Source organism: Vulpes lagopus, chromosome 3 (assembly GCF_018345385.1).
Source record: "Vulpes lagopus strain Blue_001 chromosome 3, ASM1834538v1, whole genome shotgun sequence".
In the NCBI taxonomy this organism is placed as follows: domain Eukaryota; kingdom Metazoa; phylum Chordata; class Mammalia; order Carnivora; family Canidae; genus Vulpes; species Vulpes lagopus.
This window is the reverse complement of record NC_054826.1, coordinates 158,095,111-158,117,976: the sequence shown is the minus strand read 5'-3', so window position 1 is coordinate 158,117,976 and position 22,866 is coordinate 158,095,111. Positions and strand designations below refer to the sequence as shown.

Below are 22,866 nucleotides of genomic sequence, written 5' to 3'. Positions count from 1 at the left end.
GGAGCCCGACATGGGACTCAATCCCAGGTCTCCAGGACCAGGACTAGGCCCTGGGCTGAAGGCAGTGCTAAACCGCTGAGCCACCTGGGCTGCCCAGTAATTGGATTTTCTAATTGGAAATTTACTTGTGACTTCTGAGAGAAGCACAGATTTTGGAATCAGACACATCTGAGTTTGAATTCTGACACTTAGTTTTGTGTGCTTGGGCATTTGAATCTATAAATATGTTTAGCCTAGTGCCTAACATTTGCTAAGAATTCAGCATTAGTGATTAGTAGTAGTTGTGTTATTAAAATAGTCTTGAATAGCCTGAGTTTTTTTCCCCTAAAGAAATAGTTTTTTACCTAATCCCCCTCACCTGCAACCCTTCAAAATGGTAACAAGTATACTCAAACTTCTCAGAGAGGGGAATAGCTTCAAAATACAGGGAAATTGCCTCTTTCTGATCCAGTTAACCAGACATAATATTCCAAAGTTTGTTCTAATAGTAATGCTGCTACCAAATATGACTAATCCTATAATCTGTTTCAAAAGAATTCATTGGGAGACATTATATAATGGTGATTAATTAATAGCACTGGTATGAAGTTACATTGACTCTAGTTGCTATTTCTTTGCTGTGTGATTTGGGGCAAGCCACTTGGCCTAACATAAGGTTGTAATAAGGATTAAATATAAGTAAAGCACTTTAGTAGGGTGACTGAAACATCATAAATATCCAATAAATGGCAAGGAGTATTAAAAACAAACCTTTTTTGAATATCTCCTAATGCCAAAATTACAGTAAACGCTGGTGATTCAGAAATAGATCAGGAATATCACTCAATCCATGAAGAGGATCATACTGTAATTCTGAGGCAGAAGAAAACTAAAAACTATATATATTTATTTTTTAAAAATTGAAACACATCTTAATGGCTGATTAAGCTCATCATTTCATTAAACATCAAAACTTGAAATACTATGCCAAGTGACTTATTTTGCATGCCTCTAATTAAGAAATAACAGGAAGATATTCTAATATTAACAGACTTTATACCTTTAGCTCTTTTTTTTTTTAATTTTTTAATTTTTACTTATTTATGACAGTCACAGAGACAGAGAGAGGCAGAGACACAGGCGGAGGGAGAAGCAGGCTCCATGCACCAGGAGCCTGATATGGGATTCGATCCCGGGTCTCCAGGATCACGCCCTGGGCCAAAGGCAGGCGCCAAACCACTGCGCCACCCAGGGATCCCCTATACCTTTAGCTCTTAATATCCATCGAATAAATTCAACATCCAAGTTATACATTTAAAATCATTTTTATTGAATTACTATTAACAACACTGTTTTAGCTGGTGGCAATTGCCCCACACCAAAACAAACCCATTGTGAATGCTAGTGAACATCCTCAAAGTAATCCAGTTTGTTTTTGTACTTGGAATATAGTTAAACTTTTGACATCACATAATCAAGCAAATAGCGGTGCATACTATATTATCCAAAAAGACTTTATGCATTTCATTAAAAAAATCATTTTGCAAGTGGCTTCAGCTTTATCAACAATCTCATCAACACATTCCATACTTCATGCTCTCAAAATAAAAAGTGCCCTAAAACTAACTCTAAGTTTTTTACTGATATTAATGAATACTATCCAGGATTATAGGAATTAAAGTTTAACATTTTACAGTATAATAGGCAATAAGTTACGGATATCTGCTGACACAAATTCCACTCAAACTAAATACATCCTTGATACATTCAAAAAGACATATTGTAAATATTAATATGCTAGTTTATATGCTGCAGTGCAAAAGAAGTGACACCCTAATGTTTCCTGAGCTTTAGGAAATTAACATTTTTCTGACTACAACTCTCAATTTAAAATAGGCTCTTTATTATATGAAGCCATGTCAAAACTATACAATTAAATTAGGCTTCTGGAGAACTGAAAAGATTGGTCACAGTTATGGTGTTTTAAGGTAATGAAAAAGTTTCCAAAGCAAAAGTATTTACAAAACTACAAAGGAGATTATGGATGTGCATGTAGTATAAAGATCAAAGATAACCTACTGATTACCAAATGATCACTATTATCCCTTCTCTTTCAAAAATATTACACTGAAAGACTTTATGGTAAGTTATCTAGCATTAAATATACCAACCTGTAGTATATGACACATTTTAACACATTCTTCCATAATGCCCAGTAAGAAGGAATAAAATATTAAAATCAAGAAAATAAACATGCTTTTAGGAATGTTTTTGCATGTGTATATGAGAGGAAATGAAAATTATTTCTCATTAGAACTCTCTACACCCCCAAAATTACAAAGACCGAGTTTCTACTTCAATTTTTTCTTCTGATTGTAGTGTATCAGGGTCAACATGAACAACTGGAGGTCGAAAGATAACTTCAGGCCCTCCACCATATATAGACTGTAGAAAATTCCATGTTTCTTCAGAAATCTGACCAGAATCTGCCCCTAGAATTAAGTGCAAATAGAAAGAATAAAATTTACAAACCTACATATTCATATTGCAAAACCTTCATTATATAGCCCCTGCCCCAGCATGAATCCTCCAGGGATAACTGAGAACTTTGGGAACATGTATTTCCAAACTAACAGCCCATATTTTTATAATGCAACATTATGCAACATTATGCAACATTATAGTGTTTCTTAAGAAGTACTTTTTCCTAGCTCCTATCAACAGCTTTAAAACCTTTCCTCAGATAACAAACACTGGCAGCTTTTCGACTATTTGTCCGACTTCATGTATGAATTTTACCACTGAGCTGGGTAAAAAACTAGCAATGATGGCTAATAAAGATATATTATTAACAGGATCAAATGGCTTAAATATCAGTCAACTTACCTTGCCTGAGCATCACACTGCCACATTTAGTGACTGCAATTTTAGTGTTATCAATAGGACCTGGAGGATCTAAGTCAAAAGGAAAAACAAATGACTAAAATGCATACTTTTCAAAGAAATGCACCAAAGAAATGTATTTCTGTGCCTAAAATAATTGAGGGATGTAACAATATAATCAAATTGATTTTTTTTGTCAGATTATTATAGTCAATTTTTAACTATCTTCTGAGTATCTTTCTTTTTGGGTCTTCGTTCCCCCCAAAACAGAACCAAGAAAGAAGGGAGAAGGTAGCTCTCACTACCATTCAAATTCTCACTCTTAATTATCCATTTAAAGATCACAGGTTAAGATGCACTTTTAATGTTATAAAAGAACAATTCTTTTGTAATTTAAAAAAGAAATTATGTAATTGTTCATTTATTTCCAATTGTCATTAAACTGAAGACAATAAAGCATAAAATGAAATGTTAAAATACATCCATTTTTTTAAGAAAAAAAAAAACAACCCTGCTTCCCCTTGAATACAAAAGTACAGTGCATGTTCATTATCAAAAGCTGTAAAAAAAAAAAAAAAAAAAAAGGCATAAGAAAGAAAAAAATATTGTCATCCCATTACAGAAAGATAAGCAGTTTCAGTATCTTTGTGGTCTTTTTCTTTTGCATATGTTTCCCATTTTTTTAAACATAAAATACTGAAACTATGAATGCAGTATTGCAAACTTTTTCAACATATCAACATCTCTGTAATTATTATACACTGTCACAAAAATTATTTTTAAAGTCCACATAGTATGTCACAGTAACAATTAAACCATTATGTAACCAATCTTACTGTTGGGTGGATTTTTTTGACTTTTCAATATTAAAATTACAGACTAATTTTGTTCAGTTCCTTTAGTCCTGCTATGAATATGCTGTAAGTCATGAAATAGGTTTAAAACAACAAACTAGAAACAAGCCCTGCCCTCAGGGATCTTTTTCTCTTTTTTTCACTGGTACAATCCCAAGTGCATATAGATATTCAAAAAATATTTGTCAAATAAAAAATCAGCAAAGAATTTCATTTTTCAGTTAACTACTTACCTCCATCTTTACCCTTTACAAAGCTTTCCCATTCTCTAAACCACTGCATACTGATACAATAAAAAGTAGCTGGAGAATCCTCCTCTTGGAATGCTCTGTTGAGCTACAAGGAAGAAAAAAATCAGTCACCTAATATCTAGAACTTATAGCAGAACAATACAACCATTCTACTTTAGCATTTGCTAAGGCCAATTCCTCCTAAAGAATGAGATGTACACTGATGCTAAGTTATCTTAGTACCACTGTAATACATATTAATGAACAAGTTAAGTCTAGGTTATGTCTCAAAACAAGCACACACAAAAGAAGAATAAGACACTGGATAAGTCGAAATGGGTCAAGGCAAGTCTTCAAAACAATAAATACTCCACGTACTTATTAACAATCAAATGTGTAAATGTTATTTAAATATACCATATCCACTGTCTACCCTTTACTTCTGTTCACTGAAGATACTGGTGGACATGTTGCTATCACAAACACAATGCTGCAATGAATAATCTTGTATATGGTGTTTCACCAGAAATATACATATATGTACAGGACAAATTCTTAATGTGGTGAGACTAAGGCCCCTAAAGATGTTCCACTTCCTCTTCTAAGGCCTAAAGAAATGGGTATGTGACTCAACGAGGCAATACTCTACCAGAAATGGAAATACTCAAGAGTGATCTAATGGTGAGAATGAAGTCACTCCAATGTCAACTTTGTTAGCTACATACCCAGGGCCAGCGTGGTTCCTGAAATTCTGGAGAACTGGTTATTCAGTTTTTCCTTTTGATAAATTTCTTTTTTGCTTAAGTTAGCCAATGTGGTTTCTACTGCTTTCGATTAAAGAAGCGCAAAGGATAGAATAACTGATACAGAAAGAAAGGTGGAGGCAAAAGAGCCTAAGGAAAATGAAGGGTATCTGAAATCTACCTCACTGGACTAATGTGGAAAGACAGTGAGACTCCTAAAAATATTTCATATGGGGCTAACTAAATGCCTAGAATACATATTATCTGAGGACAAAGACAACCAAGTTCAGATCATGTCTCTCTTATAATCAAATTTTATAAAACCCTGCCGTTGTCACCAAAGATCCTCATAATAGCACAGAAGTACCTCCATGATCTGGCTCCATGATTTGACTTCATCTTCTAAGACTTTCCTCATTTATTCACTCACGGTCATACAGACCTGTTATTCCCAGAACCAAGCAGTTACCTTCCTACCTCTTAAAGCTTTTGTATGACTACCCTTTCCTTTCACACATCTAAATAGTTCCCTTGCCTCCTTCAAGTCTTTACTTAAATGTCACCTTCTCACTAAGGCCTATCTTGACCACCCTATTTAAAAATGCACCTGATACCTCTCTTTATCACTGTACTCGTCATCCCTCTTTTGTTTTTCTTTCCTTTTCCAAAGAACTCATTACCTTTTAATATATATTATTTATTTATTAAATGTAAGTTATTTGAGGGCAAGGATACTTCTGGGATACACAGTAGTTGCTTCTGTAGAACAATGAAAGGCAATGAAAAATGCTGTGGCTGTTTGATGGTTAACACAGAAATCAAAGCATGTATGTCTCAAAATAGAGAATTTAGAGTTAGGACTTTCCATGATGCACAACTTATCCCTAGAAAACTGAGATTTTTGAAATGTAATGTCAGACTGATCCTACCAGACGAATCCATTTAATTTATAGCATTACCAGGTTTGGACATTCTTAAGACTTCATCTCTGACATCAGGATATTTCCTAAGTGTCTAGGTGGGGCTTTTTAAATATTTAGTTAACTACAATCCCCCTCATCAATTTAAAGATACATGTTTTTCCCTAGCTCTGGGAAATTTCTCTACACCGGTTTCCTAAAAGTTGTGTCCCTTCCCCTCCCCTGCCATTCTCTTCTAAAATACCTATTAGGAAAACACTGGATTCTAGGTCTACCCAATATTCAAAACTTTCCATCTGTTTTCTTTGTGCTTCATTTTAGGAAATGTACTTCATTGTCATTTGCGCTCCAACAATATTTATGTTGCTTTCCAATCAACCCATCTATGGAGTTCTGTTTTGTTTTTATGGTATAATATCCTTATGTATTTCCCTGAGGATTAATTTATGTATTTTAAAGCATAATTTAAGATATTACAATTCTCTTATTAGGAGCTAAGATAATTCCTTCTTCAACTGACCTAAGTCTCCATATTTACTGCTCTATCCAAGCAGAAACCTTTACGCTTGCTGCCTTGTTCAGTGCAAAGGGCAGAATGCTGAGGCTATTATTGGTATTTGCCACTTTCAAGCTTGAAACCTGTGAGGTCATTTCCTGTGGCCTTTGATTTGGTTCTTCAGTCTGATCCTATCTACTTTTTCAATTTTTCAGAAACTCTACCTAAGTCCTGGTCTACCAAGGGCACCTATATTCGTACTCCAGTGTTAAGCTTTATAACTAACACACTGTTTTGTTGTTAAAGGGGGAGAGGGGGGTAAATTTATAGTCTTGCAACTACCACCACAAGCCAGCTTAGAATACTTCTGACACCCCAGACTGTTCCCCTGCACCACTCTACAGTTTCTGTGGTCCCATCTCTTGCTCCTAGCCCCAGGAAACCACTGATTTACATTGTCTTCATTGTTTCCTATTTTTCAGATGTTTCACATAAATGGAATTTGACATCACATAGCCTCTTCACATCTGTCTTCTTTCACTTGGCATAATGTTTCTGAGGTTCAACGTTGCTGCACGCATCAATAGTCTCATCTTTTTTATTGCCAGTACTTTTCCATTACAGAGCTATCATATTTTGTTCATCTATTTGCCAGCTGATAACATTTCAATTGTTTCCAGTTTTGATCAGTTATAAGCAATACTGCTATGAACATCTGTGTGTAAGGTTTTTTTCTCATTTACCTTTTTTTTTTTAAAGTAAGCTTTATGCCCAACATGGGGCTTGAACTCATGACCCCAAGATCAAGAGTCACATGTTCTACTTACTGAGCCAGCCAGGTGCCCCCTGTGTACAGGTTTTGTAAATGTAAGTTTTCATTTCTCTGGAGTAAACACTCAGGGTTGACATTGCTGAGTCGTGTGCTAAGTGTTCACTTAACCTACGAGAAACTGCCAAACTGTCATTTGGCTTGTAACATTTTGCATTCCCACCGGCATTTTCCAGTTCCTCCACATTCTTGCTGGCACTTGATATAATTTCATAATAAGGTATCCTGGTTGTAGTTAATCTTATAGTTTATTCTTTTTTTCCCCCAAAGATTTTATTATTTGAGAGAGAGAGAGAGCATGAGCAGGAGGGAGGGGCAGAGGGAGAGGGAGAAGCAGACTCCCTGCCGAGCAGGGAGCCCGCTGCAGGCTGGATCCCAGAATGAGATCACGACCTGAGCTTAACCAAGTGAGCCACCCAGATGTCCCAATATTCTTGAGATTACAGTAAAAAAGGGAGATTGTGACTGAATTGACTGAACTAAAGATGAATGACTTCTATCTGAAAGTGCAGTGACTCAGAACTTCAGGTCTCCCAAATTTAGGAAAAACCAGCACATACCAGTACATGAGCTACTTGCACAGTGTTGAATAGAAATGTCATACTGTTGCTACTGCTGTTGCTTACAGGTATGAGTGTGTATGGATGCTGAGCTGACAAGAGGCAGACTTTACTATATGGCCTGTAATGCATCACTTCCATTCATTCTTAAACTCCCTTCTGTGAAGAGGAAAAGCCTACATTTTCCAGGATCCTGGGCCAGTAGTACTCCAGGTTAGGCACTATCATGGTATATGCAATTCATGGAAGTCACAAAAGAAAGAAACTCTTTCTTTCCTCTGGTGGCAGCTCTGGATAGGACTGAGGCATCCACAAATGGCATAAATAGGATTTTGCCACCACTTCCAAGCATCTTCCCAAGAATCCTTCACTTGGTGTCAAAAGCAGCTAACATCTTTAACAGCAACATTTTACAGCTTATGAGCACCCTCAAAATGACCCACCAGGGTCCTGAGATTAGCATCTTACCCAGTTTATTAGATTGCTGAGCATTCTCCTGAGATTTACCAGTGGCTAGTAGTAGAGATAATTTCCAGAGGTTTTGTGAAATTTTTAATTTTTTAACTTTGAAACGATCTCAAACTTACAGGAAAACTCCAATGTAACACAAATTTTCTTTCCTTAGACCATTGACAGTAAGTAAGGTGCTAAACATGTTCCTTTCCTCCAAACATCTTGGTGCATATTTCATACATACAATTACCTTTTCCTACAGGACTAACACAAGTGACAAAAATCTGGAAATTAACACTGATATGAACCAGCCATTTCTCCAAGGAAGGTTGGTACTGGTACCCTTTAGTGGAGAAAGATGTTAAGAAGCCACAACCTGATGAGAGCTAGGTATGTTTAATCCTACTGGAATTACCATTGCTCCCAGGCCCTTTTAATAACAAACTTAGGGAATTAACATATGTACATCATTTGTTTCTATATGTATATACATACACACATTTGTACATATGTATATGTGTGTATCACCGTAAGTTCACAAAGGGAACTACAAGTCTAATCGAATACTAATAGCACAATCCATTTTAGTTTTCTCTCTTTCTGTAACTCTTAGCTGACAATGTACGCATTATCTGATGAATTCTACATAAGGGACCAATCCTTCAATTCTACTACCCACCATTCCCTAATCCCTACCCAACATGGGTATCCATTCTCATCTTACCTGGGCTCCAACACCCTTGACTGGGCCCACGCCACATTAAGAAGGTTTCCTTAAACCATCTGGGCTCTGAGACCCCTCTCCTCTAACCCCCACTCCCACCTCCAGCATGGCAGCCTTATCTCACTCCCAGATCTCCTGAGTCAGTAGTGGTTTTCTTGACCTTCACTGCCCAGTCTTTTCAGTAGTTGTTTAAGTCTTTCTTTGCCTATGTTCCTATTATCCTCAAAATACTCAGAATGGCTTCTGTTCCCCAAACCTTAATGGATATAGTCATTAGCCATTTATTTAAGCATTCATGGAATGAACTATTTTAAACATTCAACTAAAATTTGCCTCCTCAGGTTTAAGAAACAAATAAGGCCCAAGCACAATAAACAAATTGATACCCATACTATCTTCCCATGTGTATGAAAATTCCTTTACTTTAGGCAACAGGACATACAACACAAATCCTAAATCCATGAAGAGAAGCAAGTATATGTGTATATGGGTGAATGTGTGCTACAGCCATAACATGGAACATATTGTTCATCTCTTGTCCATTTAACAACTTCTTCCCCTCTTTTACTGAAAGAACCTCAATTTTCTCTTACAAAATTACCACCCCTCCACCAATATAGTCTTAATAGGATTATCAATGCATATGCCTCTAAGGAGATCCAAACTCTACTAGGATTCTCTAATGGAAATTTGGGTCACAAATGTATAGTTGGAGCTATACTACTGACAACAGCACTTTGAAGAGACTGACTTCTTGCTACCTAGATAAATGGAAATGTACTAGTCCCTTCTCCATAAAGCCTGGTTGTTTAGCAATGTACATAAAATAATAACCTAGACTGGTGATTTACTATAATTAATCAGTAATACTATGACTGTTTCCCATCTTACTCATTATCTATGGATTACTTCATTTTTGCCTTTGTGAATTAGTGCATTTATTTCATTAGTGCATACCTAAATGTTTCTTTTTAAATAATTTTTTTAAATTTTTATTTATATATGATAGTTACACAGAGAGAGAGAGGCAGAGACACAGGCAGAGGGAGAAGCAGGCTCCATGCACCGGGAGCCCGACGTGGGATTCGATCCCGGGTCTCCAGGATCGCGCCCTGGGCCAAAGGCAGGCGCCAAACCGCTGCGCCACCCAGGGATCCCTAAATGTTTCTTTTTTCTCAACCACTGTAATGTTTTAATTCTTCAGAGCCTTGGGCAACCAGGTGGCTCAGCGGTTTAGCGCCAACTTCAGCCCAGGGCATGATCCTGGAGACGCGGGACCGAGGCCCACATCGGGCTCCCTGCATGGAGCCTGCTTCTCCCTATGCCTGTGTCTCTGCCTCTCTCTCTGTGTGTCTCTCATGAATAAATAAATAAAATATTAAAAAAAAAAAAAACACACACACATCAGAGCCTAACACCATCAAATAGTTCTGAGCCCAAAGAAAAACCACGAATTTGTATATATGGATGGTCATTTGGTCAACATATACACATTTAAATGATTCTGAGTAGAACTGGCACACAATATTATATCATAGCTTCAAGTGTAGGACACAGTAATTCTGTGAATTTATACATCATTCTGTGTTCACCTCAAGTGTGGCTGCCATCTGTCTTGATCCATCACTATTACAGTATCATTGTCTATATTCCTTATGATGTGCCTCTCATTCTTGCGACTTACTCATTCCATAACCAGAGCCTGTATCTCCTACTCCCCCACATTTAAATGATTTTTAATTTACTTGCATGTTGATCCTCTTCAAAAAGTAGATAATCTGATGTATTTTAAAGCTGTCAAAGGCTAATTCTGTTGTATTGGTAACTAATGTGATAACTGCAGAGATATAGTTTACCCTTCCTTAAAAAGATCAAATAGATTTATTTCTTAAAAAAAAGAAAAAGAAAAAGAAAAGAAAAAACAACAACAACAAAAAAAAAGCAAAGAAACAAGAAAAGCCTAGTTGTTTATTAGCTCTTCCTATTGACTGTGTGACCACTTTCAGCCTATTGCTTGCAATCAAGGAATGCAAGATACTCATTTTGAGGGGTATATTTGTAAGTATAGACAGTCTCACAAAACAGTATTATATTTCACAAAAAGATGGAAGTACAGAATGCAGTCTGGGTAGATGCTTTAAGAAAAACACTAACTAAAGGAAACCTATACTTTACCATTTCAGTAAGGAGATATCTTGCCAGTGCCAATCCATAAAACAAAATTTATTACCAACCATGAAAATAAAACCCTACAAAAGGAGAACTTAACTCACTAGAATTTGTGACCTGTTATACATCCAGAACACTTAAATCTATTACAACTCTTTCATCTAACCAGTTCCTTAATAGAGTTAACATAATAATAGTTCTGCTAATTGTAAGTTCTTTATCCTAGATCATATTTACAATTCGAAAAGCATCACTTTTACCCGAATAAAAATTTCCAATTCAGTTTTTCTTCTTTTTTCAATTTTCTCCGCCTCAATTTGGCAAGTGTGACAAATGTACAGATGGTTGACAGCTGGTCCTCCTCCATACCTAAAGCATGAAGAATTTAATAATTATGATAATGTTGAAGAAAGCTGATGTTCTAGGAAATTTGTCTCCAACTTTTAGTCAATAGCTAAATAGCTAGTAAATAATAAATCCCCACAAAAAAATCTGTCATAATTAAACTAATGTAAAAAAATCGCAGTATTATAACTTGATTTTATGTTTATCAGAGTCAATGACTCAATTTATTGACTAACTTGCTTTATATTTCAACTTTCCCTTACAGCTATTTCTGCTACTAAATATGTTAGAGGCAACAACACAAAGTAAAGGAAGTGGCTTTCAAAAAGTACAGTACAACATATAAATCTTAGTTCAGTGGAGCCATAGTCATTATAAGTTTTAATCAGAAAGAGGCTTTCCCTGGCCTCTCAAGAATTCATGGAATGAATTATTTTCAATATTTAACTAAGAAAACAGTAATTATAAATGAAATTATAAATGAAATGTTTTAAAATAAAATTTAAAATTATAAAATTTCAGAGTTAAATATCACCATATGCTTTTCCAGATACAGATAACTGAAACATAAAAATTAGAATTACATTATCTAGACTAGAGCCACATTAACTACAAAGTCTTCCTCTTCAAATTTCACAATGGAAAACAGGATTTTCTACATAAGCAACATAAAGCACAAGGAACATATATAAAATGATACAATTCCTTTTTAACAAGTTTCACCAACTGATTTTCACAATACCACATTGTCTAATTTAAAAAAACAAACCTGCTATATAGGTTATCCCAAATGTTCTGAGGCAGCATCAAAACCAGATCTTCAATATAACCAGCTTTTCGTGGAGGAACACCTAAAAAAGTTCAGATGGGTGTGTCTCAGTCTTAAACTGCCTTATACAACTTTCAAAGGTTCAACTCATTTTTAAACTAATTAATCACTGGCATTTTTAAATCATTAGTCTTAAAAATTAATATTAGCATTTCTGGTGATTACATTCTTTTTTTTTTTTTTTTTAAGATTTTATGTATTCATTCATGAGAGACAGAGACAGGGAGAGAGAGGCAGAGACACAGGCAGAGGGAGAAGCAGGCTCCATGCAGAGAGCCCGATGTGGGACGCGATCCCGGGACTCCAGGATCACAGCCTGAGCTGAAGGCAGATGCCCAACCGCTGAGCCACCCAGGCATCCCTGGTGATTACATTACTAAAAATGAACATATTTCTTGAAACAGAGAAAAATCACCTAACCAAGATCTTCAAATAACTTATGTAAATCTTTACTAAAGTTTGACTATATAGTGAGAGAAATCAAAGAAAAATAAGAGAATCTTTCCTTCATGGAGCTTGAGCTAGCAAAAGAAATAAGGCACTTATATACCTACCAATAATAAAAGGCAGTCAAGATAAATACCATTAAAAGTTCATGGGGAGATTCAGAACTGGAAGAGCCTTATTTTAGTAGTTCACGTGGGCAAACAGAGAAATTCACATACAGAAACATTTCAAGGTTTAGGTTTCTCTACTACAGGATATTCCTACTATTTATATGGTTTCACTACAAAAATAGTTCATTATAAGAATACTGAGTATTCAATCATGAAATTTAATCAAGGTGTTACACTAAGGTGTTATTTATCATGTGTACAAACATGAACATAGCTGATCACCAAAGGCTTAAGTTAAATATAGCAAATAACTCTATGAGGCTTTTTTTGTTAAATTCCAAGTATATTTTCTTACTTAGGGAAAGCGCCACCTATTAATTTAGACAAACGGATAAGAATCATGGATATAGTTGGCAGCTGAATGCCTCTCAGCCAAGAAAAATAATCCATTATAGAAGTGCTCACTGTACCATAACTGGCTGTGTATATATCTGTCTTACTATGAAATTAAGAGTTAAGAGAACAGAAATAGTATCTTTGGTATTTTTGGGGCCTAGCACAGGGTTTGGAATAAGTACTCAACGAATATCTCTTCTATGAAGAGGCTACAGACTGCCTATAAATCAAAACAAAGCCAATTTCTGGAACTATAAAATTAAACACATTTAGTTAGACTGTTGTAGATGAAGAAAAGAGAAATAAGGGGAAGAGAAAAACTCTGGGCTCTTCCTAATGTGGAAGTTATTTTAACAGCAAACCCCTACCACTACTTTCCATTACAAAATTTCTTACCTCCATGAATACAGAGAAAATCATTATTTGAAATAGGGCCAGGTTCAGCAAAGGTCTTAAATTTATTTAGCCACTGTCGAGAAATATAAAACTGAAGGAGACTTGGTTCCATTATGTTCAATAAATTTGATATCCTTCGTCTCTCTTTTTGTGCCTCTTCACTGCTTTTCCTGTTAAGGACAACAATTCATTAAGCTTAATATGCATTTTACTCCATCAGACTATGTAATATGATGAATCTTATTAGGCCTGGGAACTATTTGAGAAATAAATGCTGTATCACTCCTTAATTACATTATATACCCCTAAAGAGCAACAGTGTATGGTAACTACTGGTATCCACCTAACTACGGGTACACAGTAGGCACTCAAATATTTGCTAGTAAGATCTAAATAATGTTTTCTTCTTTCAGTAGCTAGTATTTAGTCTTTTACAAGATACTGAAAAATACCAAACATCCATTTGTATAGTAATACCTTCTTTATTAGCTATTTTAGGAGAAAATCTGGCACTTTACTCCTACTGCCAGCACCTAATTTATCAAAACCAATCTTTTTTCTAAAGCAAAATCTATTCCTTTGCCCTTCAACTCAATGATTTAACATTTTCCTAAGAAAAGATCATTCTGCATGCAACCTTGCACTTTACTCACAAAATAAAATGAGAGTAAAACAATTTCTAATCTTTACTCAGCAATACATTTTTAAGTCTTAAAAGTTATAACCCCGAAAGTGAGATGTTCTTCCATATTTGTCAAACTAGCCTATCTGTGAGAATTACTTCCTTACCTATAAAAAAGAACATAAGCTTCTGCATTTTGTACAGTAGATTCTGAAACTTCAGTAACACTTTGATCATCGAATTCATACCAGAGATTATTTAAATTATTTCGGCAGTAGGCAATATAGTGTCCACCTGAATTTGAATTGAAAAAATTTAAATAATTTCAGTAACACAAAGTTAAACACAAGAATTAGAGTACTTCTTTATTTTTAAAGATTTTATTTATTTATTTATTTATTTATTTATTTATTTATTTGGGAGAGAGGATGGAGAGAAAGAACACAAGCAGAGAAGGGGCAGTTTCCACTGAGTGGGGAGCCTGACAAGGGGCTCGATCTCAGGACCCTGAGATCATGACCTGAGCCAAAGTCAGATGCCCAACGGAATAAGCCACCCAGGTGCTCCAAGAATTAAAGTACTTTTTGAATCCTCAGTTCCTAGCAGAGAACTACGCTCATATTTTTTTCCAGTGTATATCCTCACCACCACTTGAAATGAAAATAAGGACAAAAATATAATTTTTTAAAAGTGCAAAAAATGTGTTAAAATCCTTATTAAATTTTATACAAAATATAATTTCCAATATTTCAACTTTGTAGCAAAATTACTCAATTTCCCAAAATTTTGTTTTTAACAACCAAAATTAAATATATCTATTTTTATATTTTTATTTTATTTAATCAAATTTTATTTAAGAAATCAATTCAGATGGTTACTTTTTTTTTTTTAATCTAGACATATGTGAGACCTATATACTTACTACTTGCAGTTCCATGATGACAAATGACTGACAGAAGGTCATAGGTAACAATTTGAGCTGGACTATCTTTAGCAAGAAATGGCTGAAGATCCAGACCTTCCAGCGGAAATGAAACATGGGTACTGATTTTGGTAGAAAACATCAGTTCATGTCTGAATCTTTTAAGATGTATGCATAAAATCTAAAAGAGAATTTAAAATTCCGTTGTTTTGTATGCTAGATAAAGGAGTCTATTAAATCTAGATATTGAATTAAGTGTCAAGGTTAAACATTCCATGCAATTATTATAACCTGATTCCAGAGACATTAAAGTGTAGAAATGGTAAAACCTGATTCTTCCTAAGTTCACAAATACTAGTTTTTCTAATTTTATATTTTATACCTTCAAGATCCTACAATGTCTGATTAAACTGTGTTCAACAGTTTTACAGATAAGTGTACCTAGTTGGTATGTAACCTAGTATCTTAAAAATGGATAATTCTAATAGGGTATAAACACAGACCCTGGTCAATGGAATCACTCCATTCTTCAACTATGCTAACAAGGTATTATGTTACTGTTTCCTGTTCCTACAACACAAAATAAACCCAATTAATAATAAAGTCCATACCTCAGGAAATTTTTGTACTTTACAAAACTTTACTCCATTCCTTAACCTGGGGAGAAAGAGAAAAAACAAATTTAAGTAAACCCGTTTCCCATATGAATCCACAAAGGTTTTAGTTTAGTTTTTTTTTTTTTTAAGTAGGCTCCATGCCCAGTGTGGAGCCCCACGCAAGACTTGAACTCATGACCCTGACCTCAAGATCCAGATGCTCAACCGACTTGAGCCACCCAGGCACCCCTGGTATTTTTAAGTATGTAGCAGAATCTTTTAGAAAACACAAGGACAAAAAATGCTCACTGCTAAATGATATGCTACCATTTAAAAATATATACTAATGAAACAGTGGAACCCGTTACTTTAAAAAGGATATATTTAAACTAAGATATCAGTAATAAAAATTTAGGGAGTTGTTAATTATTTGATAAAAAAATTTTTTTTTTAAACAAATATGCTGGGACACCTGGGTGGCTCAGCGGTTGAGCATCAGCCTTTGGCTCAGGGAGTGATCCCAGGATCTGGGATCGGATCTCACATCAGGATCCTTGCATGGAGGCTGCTTCTCCCTCTGCCTGTGTCTCTGCCTCTTTCTGTGTCTCTCATGAATAAATAAATAAAATCTTAAAAAAGAAAATGCTGTTATGGTCTGACTGTGCCTTTATAACATTCAGATATCAAGTAAAACTGGGTAAAATAAAATCTCAATTTTATAGAATTGTTTGCTCAGGTCAGTGTATTATTATTATATTTTTTAAAGATTTTATTTATGTATGAAAGACACAGAGAGAGAGAGAGAGAGAGGCAGAGACACAAGCAGAGGGAGAAGCAGGCTCCATGTAGGGAGCCCGAAGTGGACTCGATCCTGGATCTCAAGGATCAGGTCCTGGGCTAAAGGCAGTGTTAAACCACTGAGCCACCTGGGCCGCCCTGGTCAGTGTATTATAACATTTATTCTTCTCTTTTTCTTTTTTTTAGATTTTGTTGTTGTTGTTGTTTTTATGTAATCTCTATACCCAGCATGGGGCTGAATTCACAACCTCAAGGTCAAGAGTTGCATGCTCCACCAACTGAGACAGCTGAGTGCCCCTGTAACTTTTATTCTTTTTAAAAAATATATAACCTGTATTCTTTAAATTTTAGTATTATTTTTAATTGAGGTATAATTAACATGTAACACTGTATTAGTTTCAAGTGTACAATAGGATTCAGTATTTGTATACATTGTAAAATGATCACTACAATAATTTTAGTTAACAATCACCACCATATATAGCTACAGATTTTTTTTCTTATAATGAATGAAAACTTTTAAGATCTACCCTCTTAAAAATTTTCAAATATGAAATACAGTATTATTAACTACAGTCACTATGGTGCACATTACATCTCCATGACTTAGATTGTAACTGAAATCTGTACCTTTTTTTTTTTTTTTTTTTTTAGAAACTGTTTATTTTCTGTCAACCTTAGAAATCTGTACCTTATGACCCTCTTCGCCCCTTCCGCCCTCTCCTCACTCCCACTCTGGCAAAATAACCCTTATTCTTGTATGTAGAAACACATAACTTGAGTTCAAGGATGGTTATTTTTAATGATCAGTATTAATGTACAGTTGACAGATATATACTGTGGATTTGGGGCAGATGCAAGGTTCTTTTCCATCTTCACTATTATCTTTTTCCTAGTTAATATTGCTTTTCAAGGAAAGTTCCCCCTCCAGGCCAACTCCCTCTTCAGCTATTAGCTACAGCTCTAAGGACAAATAAATACTTCTCAATTTATTAGAGGTGTTTTTTTCTTGTACAAAATAACTTTTCATCCTCATTGACCAAACAATATACCATTCCTCTTTGTTATGAGAACCAATAGTTACAGATCAACCTTTCCTGGAGTTATTGCTAACCAGACAGATGTTTGTTATTATGAAGGTTCTAGTTATTAGGACACCATTATTTTTCTACTAGAGAGATTCAGAAAAATTTCCCAGTTCACACAAACATATCTGCCTTCAATTCTCCAGCTATTTTTCTTTTCTAACTTACCACCAAGAGGCCTTAAAAGCTTGAATTTATTATAAGACATTTAAAAGGCATCTAGCAGATGCAAAGAAATCATACCATCCTCTTCTTAACCTATTCTCCCATCATACAACAGGTAACATCAAAGTTGCTATAACCTTTCTGAATTTTATACAGAGTTGAAACTATGTACCTTTATGGTCACTTTGACTTCCTGGTCTAGTCTGTTAACACGGTAATTCAGAAGAGAACACTACCTTATATGATGGCAAAACTTATATAATGAAAATATATGTTATACACCCTAGTATATCTTTTATACCATATTTAGAAAATGTTTATGTAGAATTACAGTTATTTTATATCTCAAAATACATATATAAACTTTCACTTCTTAGATAAGCCTGTTAAATTTGTGTAACTTTTACCTAAAATTTGCTTTATACGACGACCTATTTTTACTAGGGACAAAGTTTACTAGCCTTCATTTTTTTAAATAAGGTGCAAAATTAGCTTCACATACCCAATTCAAACGACCGAGAAAAATACCATTTATGATACAAAATATATGATTCAAAACATGGTCAATGACACTTACTTTTTGCATTTTTCACAACTGTACATATTGTCACCTGGAAATAGAACAGATCCAGTCATTCCTCTCAAGTAAAAGTAAGTTATTTTCTTTTGGTTCTGCAATTCTTGGGGTTTGCCACATGCTGATTTTGCAGCACAGTAATACAAGGCTCACATTTTTAGTTTCTGCTCAAGAGTCAGCTCGTGATGTTTACCTTGCCTAAAATATCCTCACCTCTTTCTCTTTTCAGTCTTGAAGGCCTATCTCAAATTCCATCCTTTTTTTTTTTTTTTAAAGATTTTATTTATTTATTCATGATAGAGAGAGAGAGAGAGAGAGAGGCAGAGATACAGGCAGAGAGAGATGCAGGCTCCATGCCGGAGCCCAACGCGTGACTCGATCCTGGGTCTCCAGGATCACACCCTGGGCCAAAGGCAGGTGCCAAACCGCTGAGCCACCCAGGGATCCCCTCAAATTCCATCCTTTGCATTTATTCACTCAACAAACTTTACTGACTGTTATATATCCTAGCAAGATGATGAACACACAAAAACACTGGCATATCTTAAATATTATGGAGGAATGCGGAGTACTCCACATATACAACTCTTTTATAAGGGTCGAATTTTCCCTTCTTTGAATCCCAGAGCAGTTTTAAGGCACCTCACTTACCATATTGTCTTATACTCCAGAAATCTGTATAAACTATTTCAGGATATGATTTATGTTCCTTACGTTACCATGGGAGATCGGTAACTATGCTGTTACAGGCAGGTACTGTGTAAGCCACCTTAAACCTTAGCTTTTATAAATACGTCTTCTATTTAGTCCCACTAGTATTTTAGATCACTCACAAGAATTTAGCCATAGATGAAAACTGTTTCATATTTCTTACCTTTTAGTTCATCTCTGGCGAAGAAGGCAGCAAGACAATCTTGCAAGGTTACTATTGGACCCCAAAACCAGCTAGGAACACATGAGACAACAAACCTGAAACATTATTGACAGAAAAAAAAAAAAGCAAGTGTTCTGCCAGTAGAGCAGAAACAGCAGTTTTAACAATTGATTAATACAAAGAAAATGCATACGTACCTCTTCACATATTCCATGAAAAAAGCTATCCACCCTTGGGGAGCATATGCTTCGCCACATGATCCTGCTTTGACTATAGAAGTTGGGTGACTGGATGAATGCAGCTTAGCAAGGTCTTCCTTGCCAGGAATCGGCAAGGACAGATCTTGAAAGGTCTCGAGGGTTACAGATACCTAAAATTGTTTCATATTTAAAGTGGAATGAAAATACTTCAACACGAACATTTATGAGAACAAATCTTAGACTGTGCAAAGCAATTCACAGGCAAAAAATGAAAAACTCATTAACATAGTAATGGCAATAGCAAAAGCACTTGCTCTGTACCAGGTGCTGTTCTAAATTTAATCTTTGCAGAAGCCTTATGAGGTGACTACCAACATCCCCATCAGTCAAGGACACTGTGGCATAGAGAAATATATCCAGACACTATAGACTCAGTATCAGACACTTAAGCACCACTACTGCATTTATTTTTGGAAATTATCTCTCATGATAGTTTTTAAGATTTTTTCAAAAAAGATGTAAAACCTATCATGTAATTTTTAAATAGCTGAAAACATTTTTGGATGATTCCATTTAAATATTTGGTACCCAAAGAGTGTACATGAAAGTGATCCTATTGAAAGCCCTGAGATTCGACTTAAGAACCTATTACAATAATTGAAAACTTGTTTTTGAGGGTTTTTTTGAGAGAAGTCATTGTATATTCCTTAATTCTGAGATTTAGAGACATGATAAAAGAACTCATGTTTTAATTTATGCTCATGTGTATGAATCTGACATTACCTTCATTATCTGAGCACTAATCTTAACATAAGAAAATATTTATAAGCCATACCACCAAATGTAGAAGATACATTCACAGCCTTATGGCTGTGAATAGCAACAGTTTCCCAGCATATTAATTTTGCCAGCCTTGGGAGAATATGCATGTGTTACCACTTACTGTTGCTGAGCAACACATCACCTTTATATCTGACCAGAGATGAAGAACTGAGTTATTTCTTGCTGTAGTTGCATGCCTGTCTAATGACAGGCCAAGATCCATCCTTTCAAAATGATATTGCCTATTGCTTCCAAAAAAACAAATTTTACTCCTAGAATTAATTTATACTAATGTAAACACAAGAAATACATGTATAACCATCAGCAGCAAGGAGAAAAAATTAAACTTTTCATTCCATTTGTCAGGTTTTGTTGTTTTAAAAGATTATTTGACAGAAATTCCCTATGTATTATAATTCCCTCATACTCACCCTGTCACAAGTCAGACACTGCACTGAACTAATAATTGTTCCATCAAAAATGTCTGAAATAACACTTCGGTATTTCTTATGCTGCTTTTTTCTCTTTGGAGATGATGCAGATTGAGCTAGGATTGAAAAACAAGTGTAAAACATTTTTTTAAAATATCAAGGTAGTTCCTTTAGCATTTTTCTCTGGAATCCTTAACAATATAATTTACTATGCTAATGAAAATTTGTCCAAGTGCCATTCCAGAGAATTACTTAAAAAAAAAAAAAAAATCCCTAAGAGAAACCAAGATGAAATAGGTGTGTTCAGTCTTGTTAGCTTGACTTGAATCTGATTAATTTTGCTTTTACTTGTTTTTGCATCCAAGTAAGGCTTTATTTGAAGAAAGGATTCTATAATTAAGTTTTGAGAGTTTTTTATATATTCTAGATATAAATCCCTTGTCAGATATGCGATTTACAAGTATTTTCTCCCAATCTTGTCTTTTCAATCTCTTAATAGGATCTCTGCCAAAGAAATTAATTTTCTCTTTTAAGAATACTGCTTTTACCATCTTTAAAAAACTTTCTAACACAAGGTCAGCAACACATTTCCTCCTTCCTATGTTTTCTTCCTAAGACTTTTAGAGTTTTACATTTTATAATACTGGAATTCTCATTCACAGCCAAGTGGGAATGCAAAATTATATAGCTATTCTGGAAAACAATTTCATAACTTTAAACATAAACCAATGTAAAACCCAATAACCCCATTTTTAGGTGTTTACTCTAGACAAACTTATATTCACACAGAAACCTGTACAAAAATGTTTATAGCAGCATTATTCATAATTGCCAAAAACTAGAAACAATTCAAATGTTCTTCAGAGTGAATGAATAAACAGTAGTCATAAATAAAATACTACTATGTAATAATAAGGAACTATTCAGATGTGCAACATGACTATACCTCAAATGCATCACACTAAGTGAAAAAGGCCTGTTTCCAAAAGACTATATGATTTCATTTATATGACATTCTAGAAAAGGCAAAACAATAGTAATAGAGAACAGATCAAAAGGGTTAATTATGGTTTAGGGAGAGGTTACAAAAGGGTAATATAAGGGAATTCTTGGGATGTTAAAAACTGTTCTATATTCTGTTTGTGGTGGTGGTAACAATAGTCTATGCATGTATTAAAATTCAGAACTCTACACCAAAAGAGTGAATTCTACTGTATGTAAATTTGTGCCACACACACAAAAATTTCAAATCATGGTTGTATAAAATTATGCTGTCAATTTTAAAGTACTAAATAATATTTCATAATTAACACTTTAAATTATCAAAGCAAAGGAACCTGAGTAACTGAAACTTCTACCTTTTTTGTGTGTGGATGCCAATCCTGGCCACAAATTGCCTGATTTAGGAGGGCTTGCTGATAATCGTGGATTAACACCTTCATTTGATGGTAAGATCTGTGATGTAGACAGGTCATTCAAATGGACATCAGTAATATATTCTGTAATATTTAAAATTTGTATTATTATCTTAAATAGTAAAATGATCCCATTTATCAAATAATATTAATTAATTTAAAGGTTTTTTTCATTTGAGATTTCGAACACAATTCACATTAATAACTGTCAAGTGAAATATCTGATAGACAAAGTCCTTGCTAAGCAAAATAACAGTGATTTTTCCACCGAGGAATCTGAATAATGTCTGTAATACATTACTGCCCTAGGCAATTCAGGAAGTGAGCCATGGAAACATAAAACCAAAGAGGATTGTTTTTGTTCTATTTTAGTATTTTTTAATATTTATAATAGTTTTTTAAAAAACTTTAAAACCATGTAGGAGAAAATAAAAGGTTATTCTCTCAAACTAACATTATAATCAAAATCTAAGAAGTAATTTAGGCATAAAGTAATCACAAATTATTTTATTCTTACTGTGATAAAAGGAAATAGAGTTCTTTATCAGGAAAGGACCTTTTTAAGAAGGTAATTATGAATCAGGAAAATAAAAGCTTCATGACAGCTATCTTGAGAGTTTGCTGTTAGAGTCCTAGGATATAAGAGATTCCAGAGCAAGGGACTGTGATTTTAAGTTTTTTATGCCATACAATGGTCTTGGTCACACTTTTAAATCAGGTCTTTGTAACATGTAAAAGCTTAGATCCCTGATCTAGGTCATCACTTAGTCACTATGTATAAAAACAAGCCTGCTTCGGGAAAATAAAGAACTATGCCCCTTAATCAGGCTTTTGACAAGCAAGGCCTGAACAGCAGTCTACAGCAGCTGAGGCTGATTCTTTCAATACTGACATTTCATGTACTTATTGACTAACCAAGTTCTAAACACATCTAAACTTCTAAACATAAGGCTACCATAATTAAGGAATCTAACATGTTTTCCTGATTAGAACTCA

General features: G+C 34.7%; 1 protein-coding gene across 2 annotated transcripts in view; it reads right to left on the bottom strand.

The window, feature by feature from the left end:
- Positions 1–1,288: 1,288 nt before the first annotated feature.
- Positions 1,289–22,866, bottom strand: part of USP33 (ubiquitin specific peptidase 33) — a 53,947-nt gene continuing 32,369 nt past the window's right edge. Inside the window, exons 11-24 of one of the 2 annotated variants that reach the window (XM_041749582.1) lie at positions 21,814–21,954; positions 20,456–20,571; positions 19,200–19,372; positions 19,003–19,097; positions 18,129–18,162; positions 15,519–15,564; positions 14,908–15,088; positions 14,153–14,279; positions 13,364–13,533; positions 11,955–12,036; positions 11,101–11,209; positions 3,950–4,052; positions 2,866–2,934; positions 1,289–2,471 (exon numbers count right to left, since the gene is read on the bottom strand). In XM_041749582.1, coding sequence (XP_041605516.1) covers positions 2,314–2,471; positions 2,866–2,934; positions 3,950–4,052; positions 11,101–11,209; positions 11,955–12,036; positions 13,364–13,533; positions 14,153–14,279; positions 14,908–15,088; positions 15,519–15,564; positions 18,129–18,162; positions 19,003–19,097; positions 19,200–19,372; positions 20,456–20,571; positions 21,814–21,954 — 1,604 coding nt within the window. In that variant the 3' untranslated portion in view covers positions 1,289–2,313. The remainder of the gene's footprint in view (positions 2,472–2,865; positions 2,935–3,949; positions 4,053–11,100; positions 11,210–11,954; positions 12,037–13,363; positions 13,534–14,152; positions 14,280–14,907; positions 15,089–15,518; positions 15,565–18,128; positions 18,163–19,002; positions 19,098–19,199; positions 19,373–20,455; positions 20,572–21,813; positions 21,955–22,866) is intronic. The other variant, XM_041749583.1, reaches the window with a different exon arrangement.